Source organism: Nerophis lumbriciformis, linkage group LG04, assembly GCF_033978685.3.
Source record: "Nerophis lumbriciformis linkage group LG04, RoL_Nlum_v2.1, whole genome shotgun sequence".
NCBI classification, from domain to species: Eukaryota; Metazoa; Chordata; class Actinopteri; order Syngnathiformes; family Syngnathidae; genus Nerophis; species Nerophis lumbriciformis.
This window is the reverse complement of record NC_084551.2, coordinates 65,352,501-65,378,000: the sequence shown is the minus strand read 5'-3', so window position 1 is coordinate 65,378,000 and position 25,500 is coordinate 65,352,501. Positions and strand designations below refer to the sequence as shown.

The window sequence follows — 25,500 nt, the reverse complement described above, 5'->3', positions numbered from 1 at the left end:
GATACAATTAATACATTTTTTAAACTGAGACTCACTGACTTTGGCTCATTTTTCTGTGAAGAACATATCTCAGAATACATATTTAATGACCACACCTCACCTACAGATTTCTATTACATATAAGATGTCCGGGTCCACTGGACAAGATTCGGTTCTTTGTTCCTGCGTGTCTTTATCTTTCTCGGGGTTCAATATCTGGGATGTCTCTCTCGGATTGCATTCTTAAAAGTTATATGTTGTTTAGTTTTATTACATAAATCTGTTGTAATAAATCATACATTAATCCTTATGTGGTGTTCGGGTCTGTGGGACCCGTTTTCATTTGTTATTAAAAGAAAAATGATACAATTAATTAATTTTTCAAACTGAGACTCACTGACTTTGGCTAATTTTTCTGTGAAGAACATATATCAGAATACATATTTAATGACCACACACCATACACCTCACCTACAGATTTTTATTACATATAAGATGTCCGGGTCCACTGGACAAGATTCGGTTCTTTGTTCCTGCGTGTCTTTATCTTTCTCGGGGTTCAATATCTGGGATGTCTCTCTCGGTTTGCCTTCTTAAAAGTTATATTTTGTTTAGTTTTATTACATAAATCCGTTGTAATAAATCATACATTAATTCTTATGTGGTGTTCGGGTCTGTGGGACCCGTTTTCATTTGTTATTAGAAGAAAAATTATACAATTAATTAATTTTTCAAACTGAGACTCACTGACTTTGGCTCATTTTTCTGTGAAGAACATATATCAGAATACATATTTAATGACCACACACCATACACCCTACCTACAGATTTCTATTACATATAAGATGTCCGGGTCCACTGGACAAGATTCGGTTCTTTGTTCCTGCGTGTCTTTATCTTTCTCGGGGTTCAATATCTGGGATGTCTCTCTCGGTTTGCCTTCTTAAAATGTACATTTTGTTTAGTTTTATTACATAAATCTGTTGTAATAAATCATACATTAATCCTTATGTGGTGTTCGGGTCTGTGGGACCCGTTTTCATTTGTTATTAAAAGAAAAATTATACAATTAATGAATTTTTCAAACTGAGACTCACTGACTTTGGCTCATTTTTCTGTGAAGAACATATATCAGAATACATATTTAATGACCACACACCATACACCTCACCTACAAATTTCTATTACATATAAGATGTCCGGGTCCACTGGACAAGATTCGGTTCTTTGTTCCTGCGTGTCTTTATCTTTCTCGGGGTTCAATATCTGGGATGTCTCTCTCGGATTGCATTCTTAAAAGTTATATGTTGTTTAGTTTTATTACATAAATCTGTTGTAATAAATCATACATTAATCCTTATGTGGTGTTCGGGTCTGTGGGACCCGTTTTCATTTGTTATTAAAAGAAAAATGATACAATTAATTAATTTTTCAAACTGAGACTCACTGACTTTGGCTAATTTTTCTGTGAAGAACATATATCAGAATACATATTTAATGACCACACACCATACACCTCACCTACAGATTTCTATTACATATAAGATGTCCGGGTCCACTGGACAAGATTCGGTTCTTTGTTCCTGCGTGTCTTTATCTTTCTCGGGGTTCAATATCTGGGATGTCTCTCTCGGTTTGCCTTCTTAAAAGTTATATTTTGTTTAGTTTTATTACATAAATCTGTTGTAATAAATCATACATTAATCCTTATGTGGTGTTCGGGTCTGTGGGACCCAATTTCATTTGTTATTAAAAGAAAAATGATACAATTAATTAATTTTTCAAACTGAGACTCACTGACTTTGGCTAATTTTTCTGTGAAGAACATATATCAGAATACATATTTAATGACCACACACCATACACCCATGAGGGGGAAAAGTTGATTTTCATGACAAAAAATGATTTTCAAAGTAAAAGACCCCGAACGGGACAAGCGGTAGAAAATGGATGGAAGTTGATTTTCAAGACAAAAAATTATTTTCAAGGTAAAAGTTGATTTTGATGACAAAAAAGGATTTTCAAGGTAAAAGTTTATTTTCATGACAAAAATTTATTTTCAATAAAAAAAAATGATTTTCAAGGTAAAAGTTGATTTTCAAGGATAAAAAATATTTTCAAGGTGAAAGTTGATTTTCAAGACAACAAATGATTTTCAAGGTAAAAGTTGATTTTCAAGACAACAAATTATTTTCAAGGTAAAAGTTGATTTTCAAGACAAAAAATGTTTTTCAAAGAAAAAAATGATTTTCACGGTAAAAGATGATTTTCATGACAAAAAATGATTTTCAAGGTAAAGGTTGATTTTGAAGACAAACATTTTTTTTTCAAAGAAAAAAAATATTTTCAAGGTAAAAGTTGATTTTCAAGACAAAAAATGATTTTCAAGGTAAAAGTTGATTTTCAAGACAAAAAATGATTTTCAAGGTAAAAGTTGATTTTCAAGGTAAAGGTTGATTTTCAAGACAAAAAATGATTTTCAAGGTAAAAGTTGATTTTCAAGACAAAAAATGATTTTCAAGGTAAAAGTTGATTTTCAAGACAAAAAATGATTTTCAAGGTAAAAGTTGATTTTCAAGACAAAAAAGGATTTTCAAGGTAAAAGTTGATTTTCAAGACAAAAAATGATTTTCAAGGTAAAAGTTGATTTTCAAGACAAAAAATGATTTTCAAGGTAAAAGTTGATTTTTTAAGGAAAAAAAATATTTTCAAGGTAAAAGTTTATTTTTTAAGGAAAAAAAATATTTTCAAGACAAAAAATTATTTTCAAGGTAAAGGTTGATTTTCAAGACAAAACATGATTTTCAAGACAAAAAAATGTTTTCAAAGAAAAAAATGTTTTCAAAGAAAAAAATGTTTTCAAAGAAAAAAATGATTTAATTTCAAGGTAAAAGTTGATTTTCAAGACAAAAAATTATTTAATTTCAAGGTAAAAGTTGATTTTCAAGACAAAAAATGATTTTCAAGGTAAAAGTTGATTTTCATGACAAAAAATGATTTTCAAGGTAAAAGATGATTTTCATGACAAAAAATGATTTTCAAGGTAAAGGTTGATTTTGAAGACAAACATTTTTTTTTTCAAAGAAAAAAAATATTTTCAAGGTAAAAGTTGATTTTCAAGACAAAAAATGATTTTCAAGGTAAAAGTTGATTTTCAAGACAAAAAATGATTTTCAAGGTAAAAGTTGATTTTCAAGACAAAAAATGATTTTCAAGGTAAAAGTTGATTTTTTAAGGAAAAAAAATATTTTCAAGGTAAAAGTTGATTTTTTAAGGAAAAAAAATATTTTCAAGACAAAAAATGATTTTCAAAGTAAAGGTTGATTTTCAAGACAAAACATGATTTTCAAGACAAAAAAATGTTTTCAAAGAAAAAAATGTTTTCAAAGAAAAAAATGATTTAATTTCAAGGTAAAAGTTGATTTTGAAGACAAAAAATTATTTTCAAGGTAAAAGTTGATTTTCATGACAAAAAATGATTTTCAAGGTAAAAATTTATTTTCATGACAAAAAGTGATTTTCAAGGTAAAAGTTGATTTTGAAGACAAACATTTTTTTTTCAAAGAAAAAAAATATTTTCAAGGTAAAAGTTGATTTTCATGACAAAACATGATTTTCAAAGTAAAAGTTGATTTTCAAGACAAAAAAATATTTTCAAGGTAAAAGTTGATTTTCAAGGAAAAAAATGATTTTCTAGGTAAAAGTTGATTTTCAAGACAAAAAATGATTTTCAAGACAAACAATGATTTTCAAGCTAAAAGTTGATTTTCATGACAAAAAATGATTTTCAAAGTAAAAGACCCCGAACGGGACAAGCGGTAGAAAATGGATGGAAGTTGATTTTCAAGACAAAAAATTATTTTCAAGGTAAAAGTTGATTTTCATGACAAAAAAGGATTTTCAAGGTAAAAGTTTATTTTCATGACAAAAATTTATTTTCAATACAAAAAATTATTTTCAAGGTAAAAGTTGATTTTCAAGGATAAAAAATATTTTCAAGGTGAAAGTTGATTTTCAAGACAACAAATTATTTTCAAGGTAAAAGTTGATTTTCAAGACAACAAATTATTTTCAAGGTAAAAGTTGATTTTCAAGACAAAAAATGTTTTTCAAAGAAAAAAATGATTTTCACGGTAAAAGATGATTTTCATGACAAAAAATGATTGTCAAGGTAAAGGTTGATTTTGAAGACAAACATTTTTTTTTCAAAGAAAAAAAATATTTTCAAGGTAAAAGTTGATTTTCAAGGATAAAAAATATTTTCAAGGTGAAAGTTGATTTTCAAGACAACAAATTATTTTCAAGGTAAAAGTTGATTTTCAAGACAACAAATTATTTTCAAGGTAAAAGTTGATTTTCAAGACAAAAAATGTTTTTCAAAGAAAAAAATGATTTTCACGGTAAAAGATGATTTTCACGGTAAAAGATGATTTTCATGACAAAAAATGATTGTCAAGGTAAAGGTTGATTTTGAAGACAAACATTTTTTTTTTCAAAGAAAAAAAATATTTTCAAGGTAAAAGTTGATTTTCAAGACAAAAAATGATTTTCAAGGTAAAAGTTGATTTTCAAGACAAAAAATGATTTTCAAGGTAAAAGTTGATTTTTTAAGGACAAAAAATGATTTTCAAGGTAAAAGATGATTTTCATGACAAAAAATGATTTTCAAGGTAAAGGTTGATTTTGAAGACAAACATTTTTTTTTTCAAAGAAAAAAAATATTTTCAAGGTAAAAGTTGATTTTCAAGACAAAAAATGATTTTCAAGGTAAAAGTTGATTTTCAAGACAAAAAATGATTTTCAAGGTAAAAGTTGATTTTCAAGACAAAAAATGATTTTCAAGGTAAAAGTTGATTTTTTAAGGAAAAAAAATATTTTCAAGGTAAAAGTTGATTTTTTAAGGAAAAAAAATATTTTCAAGACAAAAAATGATTTTCAAAGTAAAGGTTGATTTTCAAGACAAAACATGATTTTCAAGACAAAAAAATGTTTTCAAAGAAAAAAATGTTTTCAAAGAAAAAAATGATTTAATTTCAAGGTAAAAGTTGATTTTCAAGACAAAAAATGATTTTCAAGGTAAAAGTTGATTTTCATGACAAAAAATGATTTTCAAGGTAAAAGATGATTTTCATGACAAAAAATGATTTTCAAGGTAAAGGTTGATTTTGAAGACAAACATTTTTTTTTCAAAAAAAAAAAATATTTTCAAGGTAAAAGTTGATTTTCAAGACAAAAAATGATTTTCAAGGTAAAAGTTGATTTTCAAGACGAAAAATGATTTTCAAGGTAAAAGTTGATTTTCCAGACAAAAAATTATTTTCAAGGTAAAAGTTGATTTTTTAAGGAAAAAAAATATTTTCAAGGTAAAAGTTGATTTTTTAAGGAAAAAAAAATATTTTCAAGACAAAAAATGATTTTCAAGGTAAAGGTTGATTTTCAAGACAAAACATGATTTTCAAGACAAAAAAATGTTTTCAAAGAAAAAAATGTTTTCAAAGAAAAAAATGATTTAATTTCAAGGTAAAAGTTGATTTTCAAGACAAAAAATGATTTTCAAGGTAAAAGTTGATTTTCATGACAAAAAATGATTTTCAAGGTAAAAGATGATTTTCATGACAAAAAATTCTTTTCAAGGTAAAGGTTGATTTTGAAGACAAACATTTTTTTTTCAAGAAAAAAAATATTTTCAAGGTAAAAGTTGATTTTCAAGACAAAAAATGATTTTCAAGGTAAAAGTTGATTTTCAAGACAAAAAATGATTTTCAAGGTAAAAGTTGATTTTCAAGACAAAAAATGATTTTCAAGGTAAAAGTTGATTTTTTTAAGGAAAAAAAATATTTTCAAGGTAAAAGTTGATTTTTTAAGGAAAAAAAATATTTTCAAGACAAAAAATGATTTTCAAAGTAAAGGTTGATTTTCAAGACAAAACATGATTTTCAAGACAAAAAAATGTTTTCAAAGAAAAAAATGTTTTCAAAGAAAAAAATGATTTAATTTCAAGGTAAAAGTTGATTTTCAAGACAAAAAATGATTTTCAAGGTAAAAGTTGATTTTCATGACAAAAAATGATTTTCAAGGTAAAAATTTATTTTCATGACAAAAAGTGATTTTCAAGGTAAAAGTTGATTTTGAAGACAAACATTGTTTTTTCAAAGAAAAAAAATATTTTCAAGGTAAAAGTTGATTTTCATGACAAAACATGATTTTCAAAGTAAAAGTTGATTTTCAAGACAAAAAAATATTTTCAAGGTAAAAGTTGATTTTCAAGGAAAAAAATGATTTTCTAGGTAAAAGTTGATTTTCAAGACAAAAAATGATTTTCAAGACAAACAATGATTTTCAAGCTAAAAGTTGATTTTCAAGACAAAAAAAGATTTTCAAGGCAAAAGTTGATTTTCATGACAAAAAATGATTTTCAAGGTAAAAGACCCCGAACGGGACAAGCGGTAGATAATGGATGGGTGGATGGAAGTTGATTTTTAAGACAAAAAAATTATTTTCAAGGTAAAAGTTGATTTTCAAGACAAAACATTTTTTTCAAAGAAAAAAAAGGATTTTCAATGTAAAACTTGATTTTCATGACAAAAATGTATTTTCAAGGCAAAAGTTGATTTTCAAAACAAAAAATTGTTTAAAAAAAAAATTATTTTAATTTACAAGACAAAACATTTTTTTCAAAGAAAAAACTATTTTCAACACACACACACACACACACACACACACACACACACACACACACACACACACACACACACACACACACACACACACACACCTTAGCAGGCCTAGACAGGAGGAGGACAGAGTGTAGGTACACAGAACATCAGAGGGCCAAATGTGCGAGAAAATGAGAGCAGACAGTGTTGACAAACAATGTCGCAACCTTGTGTGGGAACCGCAGGTGCAGAAACACATAAGAAGAAACCATCTGTTCAGAATTTTAACATAAAAGTGTTTGATTGTGAGGCATTAAAAGCCACAAAATGCAACGGGTCTATCAGACCCACAAACGCTGGCTGAGTAACAATAATATGAACATTACACAAGGGTTAATATGTATTTGTTGCTGTCCTGGAAAGAACATATATCTCCATATTTTTTTTTTGTAAACAGGAAGGGGTAAGAAAATAAATACAAATGCAAATTTGATATGATTTTTTTTTTCTCCCAGTTTTTTTTTTGCATTTTTCACCCAAAACATAAAAATATATTTACAAAAAAATTAATATGTAAGTTTTGTGGTCGTTTATTGGTCTGCATTTTCACCCACATATCTCCAAACTATTAAGAAAAATAAATATTAATAATTTAAAAAAAATAAAAAATAAAAATAGATAGAATGAAGGTAAAAAAATCTAAGGAATTTTCTCATTCAACAGTTAAAACAAAACATATAACAAATTTAAATACAATTAAAAAGTATACATTGAATAAAAATATACATATGGTCATATAGCTATACAATTAAATGTATTTTGTTTTCCATTTTCAAAAAAAGTTATGCATTTTATAATAAAATAGCACACATTTTTAACAACATAAAGTACAGGCCAAAAATCTGGACACCTTCTCATTCAATGCGTTTTCTTTATTTTCATGACTATTTACATTGTAGATGGTCACTGAAGGCATCAAAACTATGAATGAACACATGTGGAGTTATGTACTTAACAAAAACAAGGGTGAAATAACTGAAAACATGTTTTATATTCGAGTTTCTTCAAAATAGCCACCCTTTGCTCTGATTACTGCTTTGCACACTCTTGGCATTCTCTCCATGGGCTTCATTTTCACAAAAACATGGTGAAATAACTGAAAACATGTTCAAAACTATGACACCTGTGAAGTGAAACCCCTTTCAGGTGACTACCTCTTGAAGCTCATCGAGAGAATGCCAAGAGTGTGCAAAATATGTTTTCAGTTATTTCACCTTTTTTTTTTTAGTTTTGATGCCTTCAGTGACAATCTACAATGTAAATAGTCATGAAAATAAAGAAAACACATTGAATGAGAAGGTGTGTCCAAACTTTTGGCCTGCACTGTAAGTTTTATGGTAGTTTATTGGTCTGCATTTCCCCCCACAAATCACCAAACTATTGAAAAAAATAAATATTAAAAATATATATATATATATATATATATATTTTTAAATGGATAGAATGGAGATACAAAAATCTAAGGAATTTTATCATTAAAAAGTTAAAACAAAACATATAACAAATTATGCTAAAATTAAAAGTAGAAATTAAATACAAATATACATATGGTACTGTAGCTATCCAATTAAATATATTTTGTTTTCCCTTTTCAAAAAAGTTATGCATTTTTGCGCCACACATTTTCAATGTCTGGACTACAGGCAGGCCAGTCTAGTACCCGCACTCTTTTACTATGAAGCCACGTGGCTTGGCATTGTCTTGCTGAAATAAGCAGGGGCGTCCACGGTAACGTTGCTTGGATGGCAACATATGTTGCCCCAAAACCTGTATGTACCTTTCAGCATTAATGGTACCTTCACAGATGTGTAAGTTACCCATGTCTTGGGCACTAATACACCCCCATACCATCACACATGCTGGCTTTTCAACTTTGCGCCTATGGTTCTTTTCCTCTTTGGTCCGGAGGACACGACGTCCACAGTTTCCAAAAAAAATTTGAAATGTGGACTCGTCAGAACCACAGAACACTTTTCCACTTTGTATCAGTCCATCTTAGATGAGCTCGGGCCCAGCGAAGCCGACGGCGTTTCTGGGTGTTGTTGATAAAACGGTTTTCGCCTTGCATAGGAGAGTTTTAACTTGCACTTACAGATGTAGCGACCAACTGTAGTTACTGACAGTGGGTTTCTGAAGTGTTCCTGAGCCCATGTGGTGATATCCTTTACACACTGATGCCGCTTGTTGATGCAGTACAGCCTGAGGGATGGAAGGTCACGGGCTTAGCTGCTTACGTGCAGTGATTTCTCCAGATTCTCTGAACCCTTTGATGATACTACGGACCGTAGATGGTGAAATCCCTAAATTCCTTGCAATAGCTGGTTGAGAAAGGTTTTTCTTAAACTGTTCAACAATTTGCTCACGCATTTGTTGACAAAGTGGTGACCCTCGCCAAATCCTCGTTTGTGAATAACTGAGCATTTCATGGAATCTACTTTTACACCCAATCATGGCACCCACCTGTTCCCAATTTGCCTGCACACCTGTGGGATGTTCCAAATAAGTGTTTGATGAGCATTCCTCAACTTTATCAGTATTTATCGCCACCTTTTCCCAACTTCTTTGTCACGTCAAATTCTAAAGTTAATGATTATTTGCACAAAAAAAAATGTTTATCAGTTTGAACATCAAATATGTTGTCTTTGTAGCATATTCAACTGAATATGGGTTGAAAATGATTTGCAAATCATTGTATTCCGTTTATTTTTACATCTAACACAATTTCCCAACTCATATGGAAACGGGGTTTGTAAATACATCCATAGAATGGGCTAACGTTCCCATTTGAACTGATACGGTACCAATTCCCGTTACCTGGGAATCGATACCGGTACCAATCTTCAGTACTTTTCTGTGTGTTAATAAATGTTAATTGTTTCATAATAAATTCTCATTTTTTTATGTACCGTATTTTCCGCACCGTAAGGCGCCCTGGGTTATAAGCCGCGCCTTCAATGAACAGCATATTTCAAAACTTTGTCCACCTATAAGCCGCCCCGTGTTATAAGCCGCATCTAACTGCGCTAAAGGAATGTCAAAAAAACAGTCAGATAGGTCAGTCAAACTTTAATAATATATTAAAAACCAGCGTGATGTGGGCGCGCATGGAGTCGTATATCAACATGGACGGAGCTGCGTGAAAAAAGCCACCCGGCCTCTTCGCGTAAACTTACCTTAACCACTCGCTCATCTTTTCTTCATCCATCCATCCCTTCGAGTTAGCTTTTATGATGACGCCGGCTGGAAAGGTCTCTTTTGGCAAGGTCTTCCTTTTGAATATCACCATGGGTGGAAGTTTCTGGCCATTAGCATGGCAAGCTAGAACCACAGTGAAGGATGACTTCTCATTCCCTGTGGTGCGAATATTCACCGCACGTGCTCCCGTTGTATCCACAGTGCGGTTCACAGGAATATCAAAAGTCAGTGGAACCTCGTCCATGTTGATAATGTTCTCTGGCCGGATCTTTTTTTCAGCTATCTTGTTTTTACAATATGCACGGAAAGTAGCCAGCTTTTCTTGAAAGTCTTTAGGCAGTTGCTGTGAAATAGTAGTCCGTGTGCGGATGGAGAGATTGCGTCTTTTCATGAACCAGAAACCTGTCGCTTAGTAGGAGCCATTTTGTGGTCTTTACAGATGTAAACACACAAAGGAAATGAAACGTAATATCCGCGCGCTTCTTCTTCTTCTTCTACGCGGGCGGGTGGTTGCTTACAGTAGAAGAAGAAGCGCTTCCTGTTCTATGGGGGCGGGTGCTTACCTTGGCGGTTGCTTGCGTAGAAGAAGAAGCACTTCCTCTTCTACGGGGAAAAAAGATGGCGGCTGTTTACCGTAGTTGCGAGACCGAAACTTTATGAAAATGAATCTTAATATTAATCCATATATAAAGCGCACCGGGTTATAAGCCGCACTGTCAGCTTTTGAGTAAATTTGTGGTTTTTAGGTGCGGCTAATAGTGCGGAAAATACGGTAACATTTGAAAATGAGCTGATTATGATAATTGTGCTGATAGTTGCTATATCTTGTTTTCTTCTCACATTTTGAGTCTCATTTACACTTTAACTTCCTTTATTGTCATTCATATGTATGTATGCATGTATGTATGTTAGCTGAAGCATCAAGCCAGCTACTCTTTCCCACAGCGCCCCCATCTATTTATGGCGTCCACATACTGCATACGTCGGCTTTTATAAAGCCGTACTTAGCATATGGAACATTTCCAATGCCGTGCATAACTGATTACTGCATCATTTGAAGTCAAACTGCAGTGCTCGGCGTCCGTTACGTCGCGGGGGGAAGGCTTGTCGTGCAACATGGTGGGCGCTCTGATCAAACGTAATTAATCGGTGTCCTCATTACGCGACTGGTGACATCAAAGAGAGACACCCGACGGTGCCTCATTTGGGGTATATTTGGGACTTTTGGGTCGGACTGGTTTATTTGGGCGATGGACGATCTGTGTGTGGCGCGTCTGCACTCGTCTTCCTATCTTTGTGGGGCCTTCATTTTGTGTGGACACCACTTACTGTATTTATACAATAAGTGAATACAAATCATTGTATTCTGTTTTTATTTACCATTTACACAACGTGCCAACTTCACTGGTTTTAGGGTTTGTATATTATATTAGTATAAATACAGTAAGTGGTGGTCAAAATGTCCACACAAAATAAAGGCCCCACAAAGCTGACAAGCTCGGGGCCCAGCGAAGCTTGAAGCGTTTCTGGGTGTTGTTGATAAATGGCGCTCGCTTTGCATAGCAGAGTTTTAACTTGCACTTACAGATGTAGCGACAAACTGTAGTTACTGACAGTGGTTTTATTAAGTGTTCCTGAGCCCATGTGGTGATATCCTTTACACACTGATGTGTGTTTTTTTTTTTTTAATGCAGTACCGCCTGAGGGGTTTGAAAGTCACGGGCATTGCCACTTATATGCAGTGATTTCTCCACATTATCTGAACCTTTTGATGATATTACGGACCGCTGGTTGAGAAATGTTGTTCTTAAACTGTTCAACAATTTGCTCACGCATTTGTTCACAAAGTGGTGACCCTCGCCCCGTCGTTGTTTGTGAATGACTGAGCATTTCACGGAAGCTGTTTTTATACCCAATCATGGCACCCACCTGTTCCCAATTAGCCTGTTCTGGGATGTTCCAAATAAGTGTTTGACGAGCATTCCTCAACTTTCTCAGTCTTTTTTGCCACTTGCAGGCATCAACTTCCAAATGAGCTAATATTTGCAAAAAAATCACAAGGTTTACCAGTTTGATCGTTAAACATCTTGTCGTTGCAGTCTATTCAATTGAATATAGGTTGAAAATGAATTTGCAAATCATTGTATTCTGGTTTTATTTACCATTTACACAACATGTCAACTTCACTGGTTTTAGGGTTTGTATATTATATTAGTATAAATACAGTAAGTGGTGGTCAAAATACATATACAAACCCTACACATCAGTGTGTAAAGGATATCACCACATGGGCTCAGGAACACTTCATAAAACCACTGTCAGTAACTGCAGTTCGTCACTACATCTGTAAGTGCAAGTTAGAACTCTGCTATGCAAAGCGAGCGCCATTTATCAACAACACCCAGAAACACTTCAAGCTTCGCCGGGCCCCGAGCTTGTCAGCTTTGTGGGGCCTTTATTTTGTGTGGAGATTTTGACCACCACTTACTGTATTTATTATATAATATACAAACCCTAAAACCAGCGAAGTTGACACGTGTAAATGGTAAATAAAAACAGAATACAATGATTTGCAAATTCATTTTCAACCTATATTCAATTGAATAGACTGCAACGACAAGATGTTTAACGTTCAAACTGGTAAACCTTGTGATTTTTTTTGCAAATATTAGCTCATTTGGATGTTGCTGCCTGCAAGTGGCAAAAAAAGACTGAGAAAGTTGAGGAATGCTCGTCAAACACTTATTTGGAACATCCCAGAACGGGCTAATTGGGAACAGGTGGGTGCCATGATTGGGTGTAAAAGCAGCTGCCGTGAAATGCTCAGTCATTCACAAACAACGACGGGGCGAGGGTCACCACTTTGTGAACAAATGCGTTAGCAAATTGTTGAACAGTTTAAGAACAACATTTCTCAACCAGCTATTGCAAGGAATTTAGGGATTTCACCATCTACGGTCCGTAATATCATCAAAAGGTTCAGATAATGTGGAGAAATCACTGCATATAAGTGGCAATGCCCGTGACTTTCAAACCCCTCAGGCGGTACTGCATTAAAAACAAAAAAAAAACACATCAGTGTGTAAAGGATATCACCACATGGGCTCAGGAACCCTTCATAAAACCACTGTCAGTAACTACAGTTTGTCGCTACATCTGTAAGTGCAAGTTAATGTCGCGACTTGGTCCTGGGTGTTTGCTTTTCCAGGATGCAACGGAAAGTTGGCTCGGGCGAGACGGGAATGTGAGTACATGATTTATTTAATACGTCAAAAAAAGGTACAAACGAAAAGCGCGCACAGTGGCGGAGAACAAACTATGAAACCAAAAGACTATAGCATTAATAAACAAAAAACTTACTTGGCACGGACAAAAGGAGCAGCATGAACGATGGACATGAAAAAGTGTCAGAAGCAAAAATGTGGGGATGTCGTCAGAACGACAAACTGAAAACAATGAACTTAAATACTATAGACATGATTAACGAAAACAGGTGCGTGACGTGACAGGTGAAAACTAATGGTTGCTGTGGTGACAAAACAAAATTGCACAAAAAGTCCAAAAACAAAACCGAACATGACTAAAACAAAAACATGATCACGCAGACATGACAGTTAAAACTCTGCTCTGCAAAGCGAGCGCCATTTATCAACAACACCCAGAAACGCTTCAAGCTTCGCCGGGCCCCGAGCTTGTCGGCTTTGTGGGGCCTTTATTTTGTGTGGACATTTTGACCACCACTTACTGTATTTATTATATAATATACAAACCCTAAAACCAGTGAAGTCGGCACATTGTGTAAATGGTAAATAAAAACAGAATACAATGATTTGCAAATTCATTTTCAACCTATATTCAATTGAATAGACTGCAACGACAAGATGTTTAACGTTCAAACTGGTAAACCTTGTGATTTTTTTGCAAATATTAGCTCATTTGGAAGTTGATGCCTGCAAGTGGCAAAAAAGACTGAGAAAGTTGAGGAATGCTCGTCAAACACTTATTTGGAACATCCCAGAACGGGCTAATTGGGAACAGGTGGGTGCCATGATTGGGTATAAAAGTGGATTCCACGAAATGCTCAGTCATTCACAAACAAGGACGGGGCGAGGGTCACCACTTTGTGAACAAATGCGTGAGCAAATTGTTGAACAGTTTAAGAACAACATTTCTCAACCAAGCTATTGCAAGGAATTTAGGGATTTCACCATCTACGGTCCGTAATATCATCAAAAGGTTCAGATAATGTGGAGAAATCACTGCGTATAAGTGGCAATGCCCGTGACTTTCGAACCCCTCAGGCGGTACTGCATTAAAAAAAAAAACAACACATCAGTGTGTAAAGGATATCACCACATGGGCTCAGGAACACTTCATAAAACCACTGTCAGTAACTACAGTTTGTCGCTACATCTGTAAGTGCAAGTTAATGTCATGACTTGGTCCTGGGTGTTTGCTTTTCCGGGATGCAACGGAAAGTTGGCTCGGGCGAGACGGGAATGTGAGTACATGATTTATTTAATACATCAAAAAAAGGTACAAACGAAAAGCGCGCACAGTGGCCGGAGAACAAACTATGAAACCAAAAGACTATAGCATTAATAAACAAAAAGCTTACTTGGCATGGACAAAAGGAGCAGCATGAACGATGGACATGAAAAAAGTGTCAGAAGCAAAAATGTGGGGATGTCGTCAGAACGACAAACTGAAAACAATGAACTTAAATACTATAGACATGATTAACGAAAACAGGTGCGTGACGTGACAGGTGAAAACTAATGGTTGCTATGGTGACAAAACAAAAGTGCACAAAAAGTCCAAAAACAAAACCGAACATGACTAAAACAAAAACATGATCACACAGACATGACAGTTAAAACTCTGCTCTGCAAAGCGAGCGCCATTTATCAACAACACCCAGAAACGCTTCAAGCTTCGCTGGGCCCCGAGCTTGTCAGCTTTGTGGGGGCCTTTATTTTGTGTGGACATTTTGACCACCACTTACTGTATTTATACCAATATAATATCGAATTTGTGTCGAACTGACCCGTGTTCTGTCCAACCGCGTGACCTCCGTTTCTATGACCATTTTCTACGGCGTGGGAGAACGCTGCGTTGTGAACATGACGACAATCACATAATGACTTTGGAATGTCTGTGAATTTTTAATTACCCGGGGTCCTCTCTTTACTCGCGCCGAATTCGTTACAATTAAGATAACAGAGTAATTAATTGGCTGCCCAGCAACAGCTCAGGTTGTTCTCTTTGTTTACGTGAGTAATTAGCATTTATATAAAAGGCACTTGTTTCCGTGTGAGAAAAAAGATGAATTGCTTTAAGTGTAACGACGATCATAACGAACCTAAAGACACATTGTTCGCAACGGTTGAGTCATTTTTGCGCGCTCCATCTTCCAATGCTGTATAACGGCGAGCGGTTAGTTTGAAAGTTTACTTTTGAAAATGGACTGAACGGTGAATTTTCTCTCTCTCTCTCTCTCTCTGTCAGCTTATTGCCAGGCGGTGCAGGCGGAGAACGTCACCGTTTTGGAAGGGGGCACGGCCCAGATCTCCTGCCGCCTGCAGAACTACGACGGATCGATTGTGGTTATCCAGAACCCTCGCCGGCAGACCCTGTTCTTCAACGGAACGCGGGGTAGGTATCTGCCGCGCCGCACACACGTCAACGTTGACCTGAAAACACGCACAAAAGAAATTGCCAAAAGCTCCTTGATATTTCCAGCAAGTGCAAAAGTGTGAAGGCTTACTTTGATGTTCTTGTGTTGTTGTTGTTGTTGTTGTGGTTTAGCAGGGATATGCTAAAAGTATCAAAGATTAGATTCGATTAGATTTATTGGTCCCCTTGGGGAAATTCATTGTCACTGCCGTACATTTAAACACTAGACATTACACATCACACAAAAAAAAAAAAAATAACAAAAAGACATCATACATGACTAACACACATTTACAGGCTTGTCAGACAGGTCGGCCGGGCCTGCTGTTAAGGGCGGCTATAGCTGCAGGGATCAGGCTTTTCCTGAGGCGGGCCCTCCGGAATTTGATTGTTCTGTACCTGCGCCCTGATGGTAGTGGTGAAAGTAATTTCCATCCAGCAATCAATTAAGTTTTTTTTAATGAGAACAATTCAAATCAATGTTGTCAAGACTTGGATTATGGCGTGGTTTGTTCTCCCGTGGTGCAAATGAACATTTGGACCAGACATGTCGTGAAGGTGAAGACATATTTAATTTTAACACTCAAAAAAAGAAACAAACAAAAGGAGGTACAAAACTTGGCTATAAACACAAAACTTGCACAAAGGCAGAAACTATGAACAATTAAACAAAAACACTAACTGTGGCATTAATAAACAAAAACTTACTTGGACAGGGCATGAAGTGCGCAGAGGTAAACAAAGTGTGAAGCAGAGAGTCAGGGGTATGATGTCGCCAGGGAGACTTCCTGGCAACAATGGCTTTAAATAATAGTGACATGATTAAAGACAGGTGCGTGAGTCGTGAGGGCAGGTGAAAACTAATGGGTTGCTGCAGGCCCGGCCCTAACCAATCTGGCGCCCTAGGCAAGATTTTAGGTGGCGCCCCGCCCCCACATCGGCAGTGAAGTGTATATACTCACAAGAAACCGAATAGCTTTGTCTTTGACCTTTTTTTTACTTAAAGAAAGCAAATTAACAATCAGAATAGTTAACAAGATTAAAAAAAAAAAGAATAAATAAATGAATGCAAAAAATAAAAAATGAATATATGAAATACAATATTTTTTACATACATATTGCTTAATTAACATTAATGATGTGCACTTTAACAACTAGGCTTACAACTATACCTAATATATAAAGGGGTGGAAAAGTGACTATTACCTGCAGGGCAAACAGTAGCTAACCAGAAGGCAATAACAATGTAAACAAAAAACACCTGCTTAAAAGATCTAATACAAATGTCCCTGAGGAATGTAAGGTGGGAGTACTGTAATTACCTAACGTTACATTATTATTTTCCATAACAATTTAGCCCCCTCCACAATATTAACCCGACGTTAAAACAGAACTAGCTATTTATTGATTAGCAATTGCCGAGTCATGTAACATTAGCTTAATGCTAAAAAGCCAGGTTACTATCACATTCTGTAACAGACAAATAATTTCATGTAGGCTAACGTTACCTACCTGCTACCTCTGTCTTTTTCTCGTTTCTCCTCCTCTTCTTTTCTCTTTTTTCTTCCCTGGGCACCTGACAGTTTTGGCCGTTTTGACATCTTGTGTTGATTTTTTGATGTGGTGACGTCCAAAAAGAGTCATGATACGGGAAGGGAGGGGGCGCATCGTAATATAATAATAATAATAATATAATAATAATAATAATATTTCTATTATATAGGCTTTACTTTGCATTTTAATTAACGTGGGATTATTTTTTGTATTTAGAAATAATAGTACCAACTTTTTTTTTTTTTTTCTCCTACATTTGTGGCACTGGCGTGGCGCCCCCTGATGGACGGCGCCCTTAGCATTTGCCTATACGGCCTATGCCACGGGCCGGCCCTGGGTTGCTGTGGTGACAAACAAGAGTGCACAATGAGTCCAAACGTGGAACAGGTGAAATTAACGGGTAACCATGGAAACAAGACAAGGGAGTGAAAAGCCAGAAACTAAAGAGTCCAATAACTAAACAAAACAAAACATGATTGCACAGACATGACAAATGTACCGTATTTTCCGAACTACAAAGTTTGTATAAGGCGCACTTAAAATGCTATTTTTTCTTTCTGAAAAATCGACAGTGCGCCTTATAACTCGGTGCGCCTAATGTACGGAATAATTCTGGTTTTGCTTACCGACCTTGAAGCTGTTTTATTTGGTACATGATGAAATTATAAGTGTGACCACTAGAGATGTCCGATAATATCCGATAAATGCGTTAAAATGTAATATCGGAAATTATCGGTATCGGTTTTTGTATTATCGGTATCAGCATCGTTTAAAATTTTTTTTTTTTTATTAAATCAACATAAAAAGCACAAGATACACTTACAATTAGTGCACCAACCCAAAAAACCTTCCTCCCCCATTTACACTTATTCACACAAAAGGGTTGTTTCTTTCTGTTATTAATATTCTGGTTCCTACATTATATATCAATATATATCAATACCAGACAAAAAAATGGTACAGTTCAGTCGTTTTACGTTATCTTCTATGAACTAGGAAGTAGCCTGCGAACTAAAAAACAAATAAACAATCACTAATAATATCCCTCGAGGATTTGTTTTACTTTCTTCCTGTTTGAAGAATGTATTTTGTTCAACATTTTGTGTTCCAATCAAATCCTTCCCCTGTTACTTCGGAATCAAATATGGTCTCGTTATCTTCCACGAACCAGGACGTAGACTGCTAACTAACAAACGAATAAACAATCACAAATAGCATAGCTCTATGAGTTCATCTTTGTTTGTATAACTTTGTTGTCTTTGTTCCTCATTTAAATCACGATGGAACTATTTCCTATGCCCTAGAACAAAAAAAAATGGTACAGTTCTGTCGTTTTAACGCTATTTTTTGTGAACGAGGAATAGCCTAACTCTTAACTTTACTTTCTTCCATTTTGAAGAATTTCTTGTCTTTTGTCAACATTTTGTGTCACGATCAAATCATTCCCCCGTTACTTCGGAATCAAATATGGTCTCGTTATCTTCCCCGAACCAGGAAGTAGACTGCTAACTAACAAACGGACAAACACTCACAAATAGCATAGCTCTGTGAGTTATTCATCTTTGTTTATATAAATGGGTTGTTTCGGTTCCCCATTTGAGTCATGATAGAACTATTTCCTCTGTCCTAGAACAAGAAAATGGTACAGTTTTGTGGTTTTACGCTATCTTCTATGAACTAGGAAGTAGCTTGCTAACTAAAAAACAAATAAACAATCACTAATAATATCCCTCGAAGATTTACTTTACTTTCTTCCTGTTTGAAGAATGTATTTTGTTCAACATTTTGTGTTCCAATCAAATCCTTCCTCTGTTACTTCGGAATCACATATAGTCTCGTTATCTTCCACGAACCAGAAAGTAGACTGCTAACTAACAAAAGGAAAAACAATCACAAATAGCATAGCTCTTTGAGTTCATCTTTGTTCGTATAACTTTGTTGTCTTTGTTCCTCATTTAAATCACGATGGAACAATTTCCTATGCCCTAGATCAAAAAAAATGGTACAGTTCTGTCGTTTAACGCTATTTTTTGTGAACGAGGAATAGCCTAACTCTTGACTTTACTTTCTTCCTTTTTGAAGAATTTCTTGTCTTTTGTCAACATTTTGTGTCACGATCAAATCATTCCCCCGTTACTTCGGAATCAAATATGGTCTCGTTATCTTCCCCGAAACAGGAAGTAGACTGCTAACCAACAAATGGACAAACACTCACAAATAGCATAGCTCTGTGAGTTATTCATCTTTGTTTATATAAATTGGTTGTTTCGGTTCCCCATTTGAGTCATGATAGAACTATTTCCTCTGTCCTAGAACAAAAAAAATGGTACAGTTTTGTGGTTTTACGCTATCTTCTATGAACTAGGAAGTAGCTTGCTAACTAAAAAAACAAATAAACAATCACAAATAATATCCCTCGAGGATTTGTTTTACTTTCTTCCTTTTTGAAGAATGTATTTTGTTCAACATTTTGTGTTCCAATCAAATCCTTCCCCTGTTACTTCGGAATCAAATATGGTCTCGTTATCTTCCACGAATCAGGAAGTAGACTGCTAACTAACAAACGAATAAACAACCACAAATAGCATAGCTCTTTGAGTTCATCTTTGTTTGTATAACTTTGTTGTCTCTGTTCCTCAATTGAATCATGGTAGAACTAGTTCCTATGCCCTAGAACAAAAAAAAAATGGTACAGTTCTGTCATATAACGCTATCTTTTGTGAACGAGTAAGTAGCCTGCTAACTCACAAAAACAAATAACATCCCTCTAGGATGAACTTTACTTTCTTCCTTTTTGAAGAATTTCTTGTCTTTTGTCAACATTTTGTGTCACGATCAAATCATTCCCCTGTTACCAAATATGGTCTCGTTACCGTATCTTCCACAAACCAAGAACTAGACTGCTAACGAAGAAATAGCATAGCTCTATGAGTTCTTCGTATTTGTTGATATATATTTGTTGTTTCTGTTCCCCATTTGAGTCATGATAGAACAATTTCTTCCGCCCTAGAACAAAAAATGGTCGTTTTACGCTATATTCCTAAACTAAAAAAAAAACAGATAAACAACAACAATTAAAATCATGCCACGATTTATTCACTTTTGTTTGTACAAACGAGTTCTGTGTTTTCCATTTAAGTCCGTATAGAACAGTGGTTCTTAACCTGGGTTCGATCGAACCCTAGGGGTTCGGTGAGTCGGGTTAAGGGGTTCGGCGGAGGTCAAAACACACCCGACTCATCGTGTAAATAAAAACTTCTCCCGGATACGACAACAGCGGAAGTCAGACTGATTTGCAGGTGTGTAATTTGTTGGGAGTTCATGCACTGGGTTGGTTTTGTTCTTTGAACAAGGTGATGTTTATGTACCAGTAAAAAAAACATAGTAACACTTTAGTATGGGGAACATATTCACCATTAATTAGTTGCTTATTAACATGAAAATTAGTAACATATTGGCTCTTAACTAGTCATTTTTAAGTACTTATTAATGCCTTATTCGGCTTGGCCTTATTATAACCCTAACCCTCTAACCCTAACCCTAACCAAATAACTCTAAATTAAGTATTTGTTACTTAGAATATGTTCCCCATACTAAAGTGTTACCAAAAACATATAACTTTGTCTTGAATTTGAAAAAACAACATTTTATTTTTCCCTAAAGAAGGATTCGGTGAATGCGCATATGAAACTGGTGGGGTTCGGTACCTCCAACAAGGTTAAGAACCACTGATTTAGGAATATTTTTTTTTTGTTGGTGACGAACCCCAAGATGCAGAGATGACGGCAGGCATTGAGCGAGAAAACATGATTTAATTAAACACTATGGCATAAAAAAACAAACAAAAGGGTACAAACAAAAGGCGCGCACAAGGCGGAGAACAAACTTGGCTATGAACTAAAATAGCACAAAGGCTAACTGTTGACAAGAAACAAAAACACTTACTGTGACACGAAGGAACTATGACAAGAGCAGAGTGAACAAAAGTAGACAGAGCTACAACGACAATTATTATGACAGGTAGTAGTGACAACAAGTATTAGCGACAATGACAGTGACAATAATCCAGCACTGACTGGAGGGGAAGGCAGGTTTAAATAGCAGCTGGCTGATTGACACCAGGTGTGGCCAGGTGCCAATCAGCCACAGCTGAGGGGACACAGCACTCAGGGAGACAAACAGGAAACAGAACCAAAACAAGAGCGCTGACAGGAAATACTACACACACACAGAGGAAAAACTAAAACACAACCAAACTGTCAGGGGCAAGCCTGACACTGGTGGGGTTCGGTACCTCCAACAAGGTTAAGAACCACTGATTTAGGAATATTTTTTTTTTGTTGGTGACGAACCCCAAGATGCAGAGATGACGGCAGGCATTGAGCGAGAAAACATGATTTAATTAAACACTATGGCAAAAAAAACAAACAAAAGGGTACAAACAAAAGGTGCGCACAAGGCGGAGAACAAACTTGGCTATGAACTAAAATAGCACAAAGGCTAACTGTTGACAAGAAACAAAAATGGATGGATGGATGGGTCTTCACTTGTTTGAATAAATTCATTTATTTTTTTACTTTGCTTCTTATTACTTTTAGAAATACAATTTTAGAGCAAAAATACAATCTTAAAAATGATTTTTGGATTTTTAAACAAATATACCTTTTTACCTTTTAAATTTCTTCCTCTTCTTTCCTGACAATTTAAATCAATGTTCAAGTATTTATTTATTTTTTTAATTGTAAAGAATAATAAATATTTTAGCTTCTGTTTTTTTCGACGAAGAATATTTGAAATATTTCTTCAAACTTACTATGATTAAAATAAAAAATAAAAATATTCTGGCAAATCTAGAAAATCTGTAGAATCAAATTTAAATCTTATTTCAAAGTATTTTGAATTTCTTTTAAAATTTTTGTTCTGGAAAATCTAGAAGAAATACTGATTTGTCCTTGTTAGAAATATAGCTTGGTCCAATTTGTTATATATTCTAACAAAGTGCAGATTGGATTTTAACCAATTTAAAACAAAATTCTAAAATGTATCTTAATCAGGAAAAATTAGTAATGATGTTCCATAAATTCCTTTTTTTAATTTTTTCAAAAAGATTCAATTAGCTAGTTTTTCCTCTTCTTTTTGTCGGTTGAATTTTGAATTTTAAAGAGTCGAAATTGAAGATAAACTATGTTTCAAAATTTTATTGTAATTTTTTTCGTGTTTTCTCCTCTTTTAAACCGTTCAATTAAGGGTTTTTTTCATCATTTATTCTCTACAAAAAACCTTCCGTAAAAGGAAAAAAAAAATGTACGACGGAATGACAGACAGAAATACCCATTTTTTTATATATATAAATGTATTTATTTAGCTATTCTTGTTTAAATCACACTTACGTGTAACTTACAAATGACAATATATTTATTTATTTAAGTGTGTATCAAACTGGTAGCCCTTCGCATTAATCAGTACCCAAGAAGTAGTTTTTGGTTTCAAAAAGGTTGGTGACCCCTGTACTAGGGCATCAAATCAGTGTCAGTTGAGTCGGTCCATAGGTTGCCTGTAGGGATTTTTAATGTCCAGCAGATGTCAGTATTTAGTGACACAGTATCGACACAGTATCAATACAGTTTTGCAATGTGTCGAAACGCTTCATGACGCCTCATCAACCCATCACTAGTAGACGGAGCTACAACGACAATTATTAGTAGTGACAACAAGTATTAGCGACAATGACAGTGACAATAATCCAGCACTGACTGGAGGGGAAGGCAGGTTTAAATAGCAGCTGGCTGATTGACACCAGGTGTGGCCAGGTGCCAATCAGCCACAGCTGAGGGGACACAGCACTCAGGGAGACAAACAGGAAACCAGAACCAAAACAAGAGCGCTGACAGGAAATACTACACACACACAGAGGAAAAACAAAAACACAACCAAACTGTCAGGGGCAAGCCTGACACTGGTGGGGTTCGGTACCTCCAACAAGGTTAAGAACCACTGGTATAGAATCCTTTCCCCTGCCCTAGAGTTAAAAATAAAATCCCGTTGAACAAACCCTCTAAGAACCACAAATAACAGCACTCTACAGTTTGTTCTTGCAAATGTCCTCACTGTGGCATTTATGTGCTTACTCATTAAAAAGATAACCATCCATCCATCCATCCATCTTCTTCCGCTTATCCGAGGTCGGGTCGCGGGGGCAGCAGCTTAAGCAGGGAAGCCCAGACTTCCCTCTCCCCAGCCACTTCGTCCAGCTCCTCCCGGGGGATCCCGAGGCGTTCCCAGGCCAGCCGGGAGAGATAGTCTTCCCAGCGTGTCCTGGGTCTTCCCCGTGGCCTCCTACCGGTCGGACGTGCCCGAAACACCTTCCTAGGGAGGCGTTCGGGTGGCATCCTGACCAGATGCCCGAACCACCTCATCTGGCTCCTCTCGATGTGGAGGAGCAGCGGCTTTACTTTGAGCTCCCCCCGAATGACAGAGCTTCTCACCCTATCTCTAAGGGAGAGCCCCGCCACTCGGCGGAGGAAACTCATTTGGGCCGCTTGTACCCGTGATCTTGTCCTTTCGGTCATGACCCAAAGCTCATGACCATAGGTGAGGATGGGAACGTAGATCGACCGGTAAATCGAGAGCTTTGCCTTCCGGCTCAGCTCCTTCTTCACCACAACGGATCGATACAGCGTCCGCATTACTGAAGATGCCGCACCGATCCGCCTGTCGATCTCACGATCCACTCTTCCCCCACTCGTGAACAAGACTCCGAGGTACTTGAACTCCTCCACTTGGGGCAAGATCTCCTCCCCAACCCGGAGATGGCACTCCACCCTTTTCCGGGAGAAAACCATGGACTCGGACTTGGAGGTGCTGATTCCCATCCCAGTCGCTTCACACTCGGCTGCGAACCGATCCAGTGAGAGCTGAAGATCCTGGCCGGAGGAAGCCATCAGGACCACATCATCTGCAAATAGCAGAGACCTAATCCTGCAGCCACCAAACCAGATCCCCTCAACGCCCTGGCTGCGCCTAGAAATTCTGTCCATAAAGGTTATGAACAGAATCGGTGACAAAAGGGCAGCCTTGGCGGAGTCTAACCCTCACTGGAAACGTGTCCGACTTACTGCCGGCAATGCGGACCAAGCTCTGACACTGATTATACAGGGAGCGAACTGCCACAATAAGACAGTCCGATACCCCATACTCTCTGAGCACTCCCCACAGGACTTCCCGGGGTACACGGTCGAATGCCTTCTCCAAGTCCACTGGCACTGCACTGCTTCCCCTTCCTGAGGCGGCGGAACGGTGGTCAAGAATTCCTCACTCTGATTGACAAACACTTCCCCAAAGGCAACACCCTAAGAAAAGTATTCAACAAGAACAACATTAAATTGAGCTACAGCTGTATGAACAATATACGACAAATTATCTGGTTGGGCAAACTCCCATGCACCCTCAAGGACCCTGCCGAGAGTATAGAGCTGGTCCACAGTTCCACGACCAGGACGAAAACCACACTGTTCCTCCTGAATCCGAGGTTCGACTATCCGGCGTAGCCTCCTCTCCAGTACACCTGAATAGACCTTACCGGGAAGGCTGAGGAGTGTGATCCCACGATAGTTGGAACACACCCTCCGGTTCCCCCTTCTTAAAGAGAGGAACCACCACCCCGGTCTGCCAATCCAGAGGTACCGCCCCCGATGTCCACGCGATGTTGCAGAGTCTTGTCAACCAAGACAGCCCCACAACATCCAGAGCCTTAAGGAACTCCGGGCGGATCTCATCCACCGAGCCACCGAGGAGCTTTTTAACTACCTCGGCAACCTCAGCCCCAGAAGTAGGAGAGCCCACCACAGATACCCCAGGCCCTGCTTCCTCATAGGAAGACGTGCTGGTAGGATTGAGGAGGTCTTCGAAGTATTCCCTCCACCGATCCACAACATCCGCAGTCGAGGTCAGCAGAGCACCATCCCCACCATACACGGTGTTGACAGTGCACTGCTTCCCCTTCCTGAGGCGGCGGATGGTGGTCCAGAATTGCTTCGAAGCCGTCCGGAAGTCGTTTTCCATGGCCTCCCCCGAACTCCTCCCATGTCCGAGTTTTTGCCTCTGCGACCGCTGAAGCCGCACACCGCTTGGCCTGTCGGTACCTGTCTGATCCCTCAGATAACCAAGAGTTAATTGATTTTGGTTTTATTTTCTGCCCAAGCTCAACTATGTGCCCGCTGGTAGTCTCTGTGCAAAAAGCACTGTTAACCTCCATGATGATGATGATGATGAGATCAGGACACACCGCAGCTTCATTAGAGCCTGCCTTGTTGTTTGGACAAATTGGCACGTGACCAATGCTGGATTCAGTCAAGAGCCTTGGGCTAAGTAAACATCACTT

The 25,500-nt window shown here is 36.5% G+C and overlaps 1 protein-coding gene across 3 annotated transcripts in view; it reads left to right on the top strand.

Annotated features, from left to right (window-relative positions):
- Window positions 1-25,500, top strand: part of cadm4 (cell adhesion molecule 4) — a 794,682-nt gene that overhangs the window by 546,833 nt on the left and 222,349 nt on the right. For all 3 annotated transcript variants that reach the window (XM_061958781.2, XM_061958782.2, XM_061958780.2), the window contains exon 2: window positions 15,399-15,545. In XM_061958781.2, coding sequence (XP_061814765.1) covers window positions 15,399-15,545 — 147 coding nt within the window. The remainder of the gene's footprint in view (window positions 1-15,398; window positions 15,546-25,500) is intronic.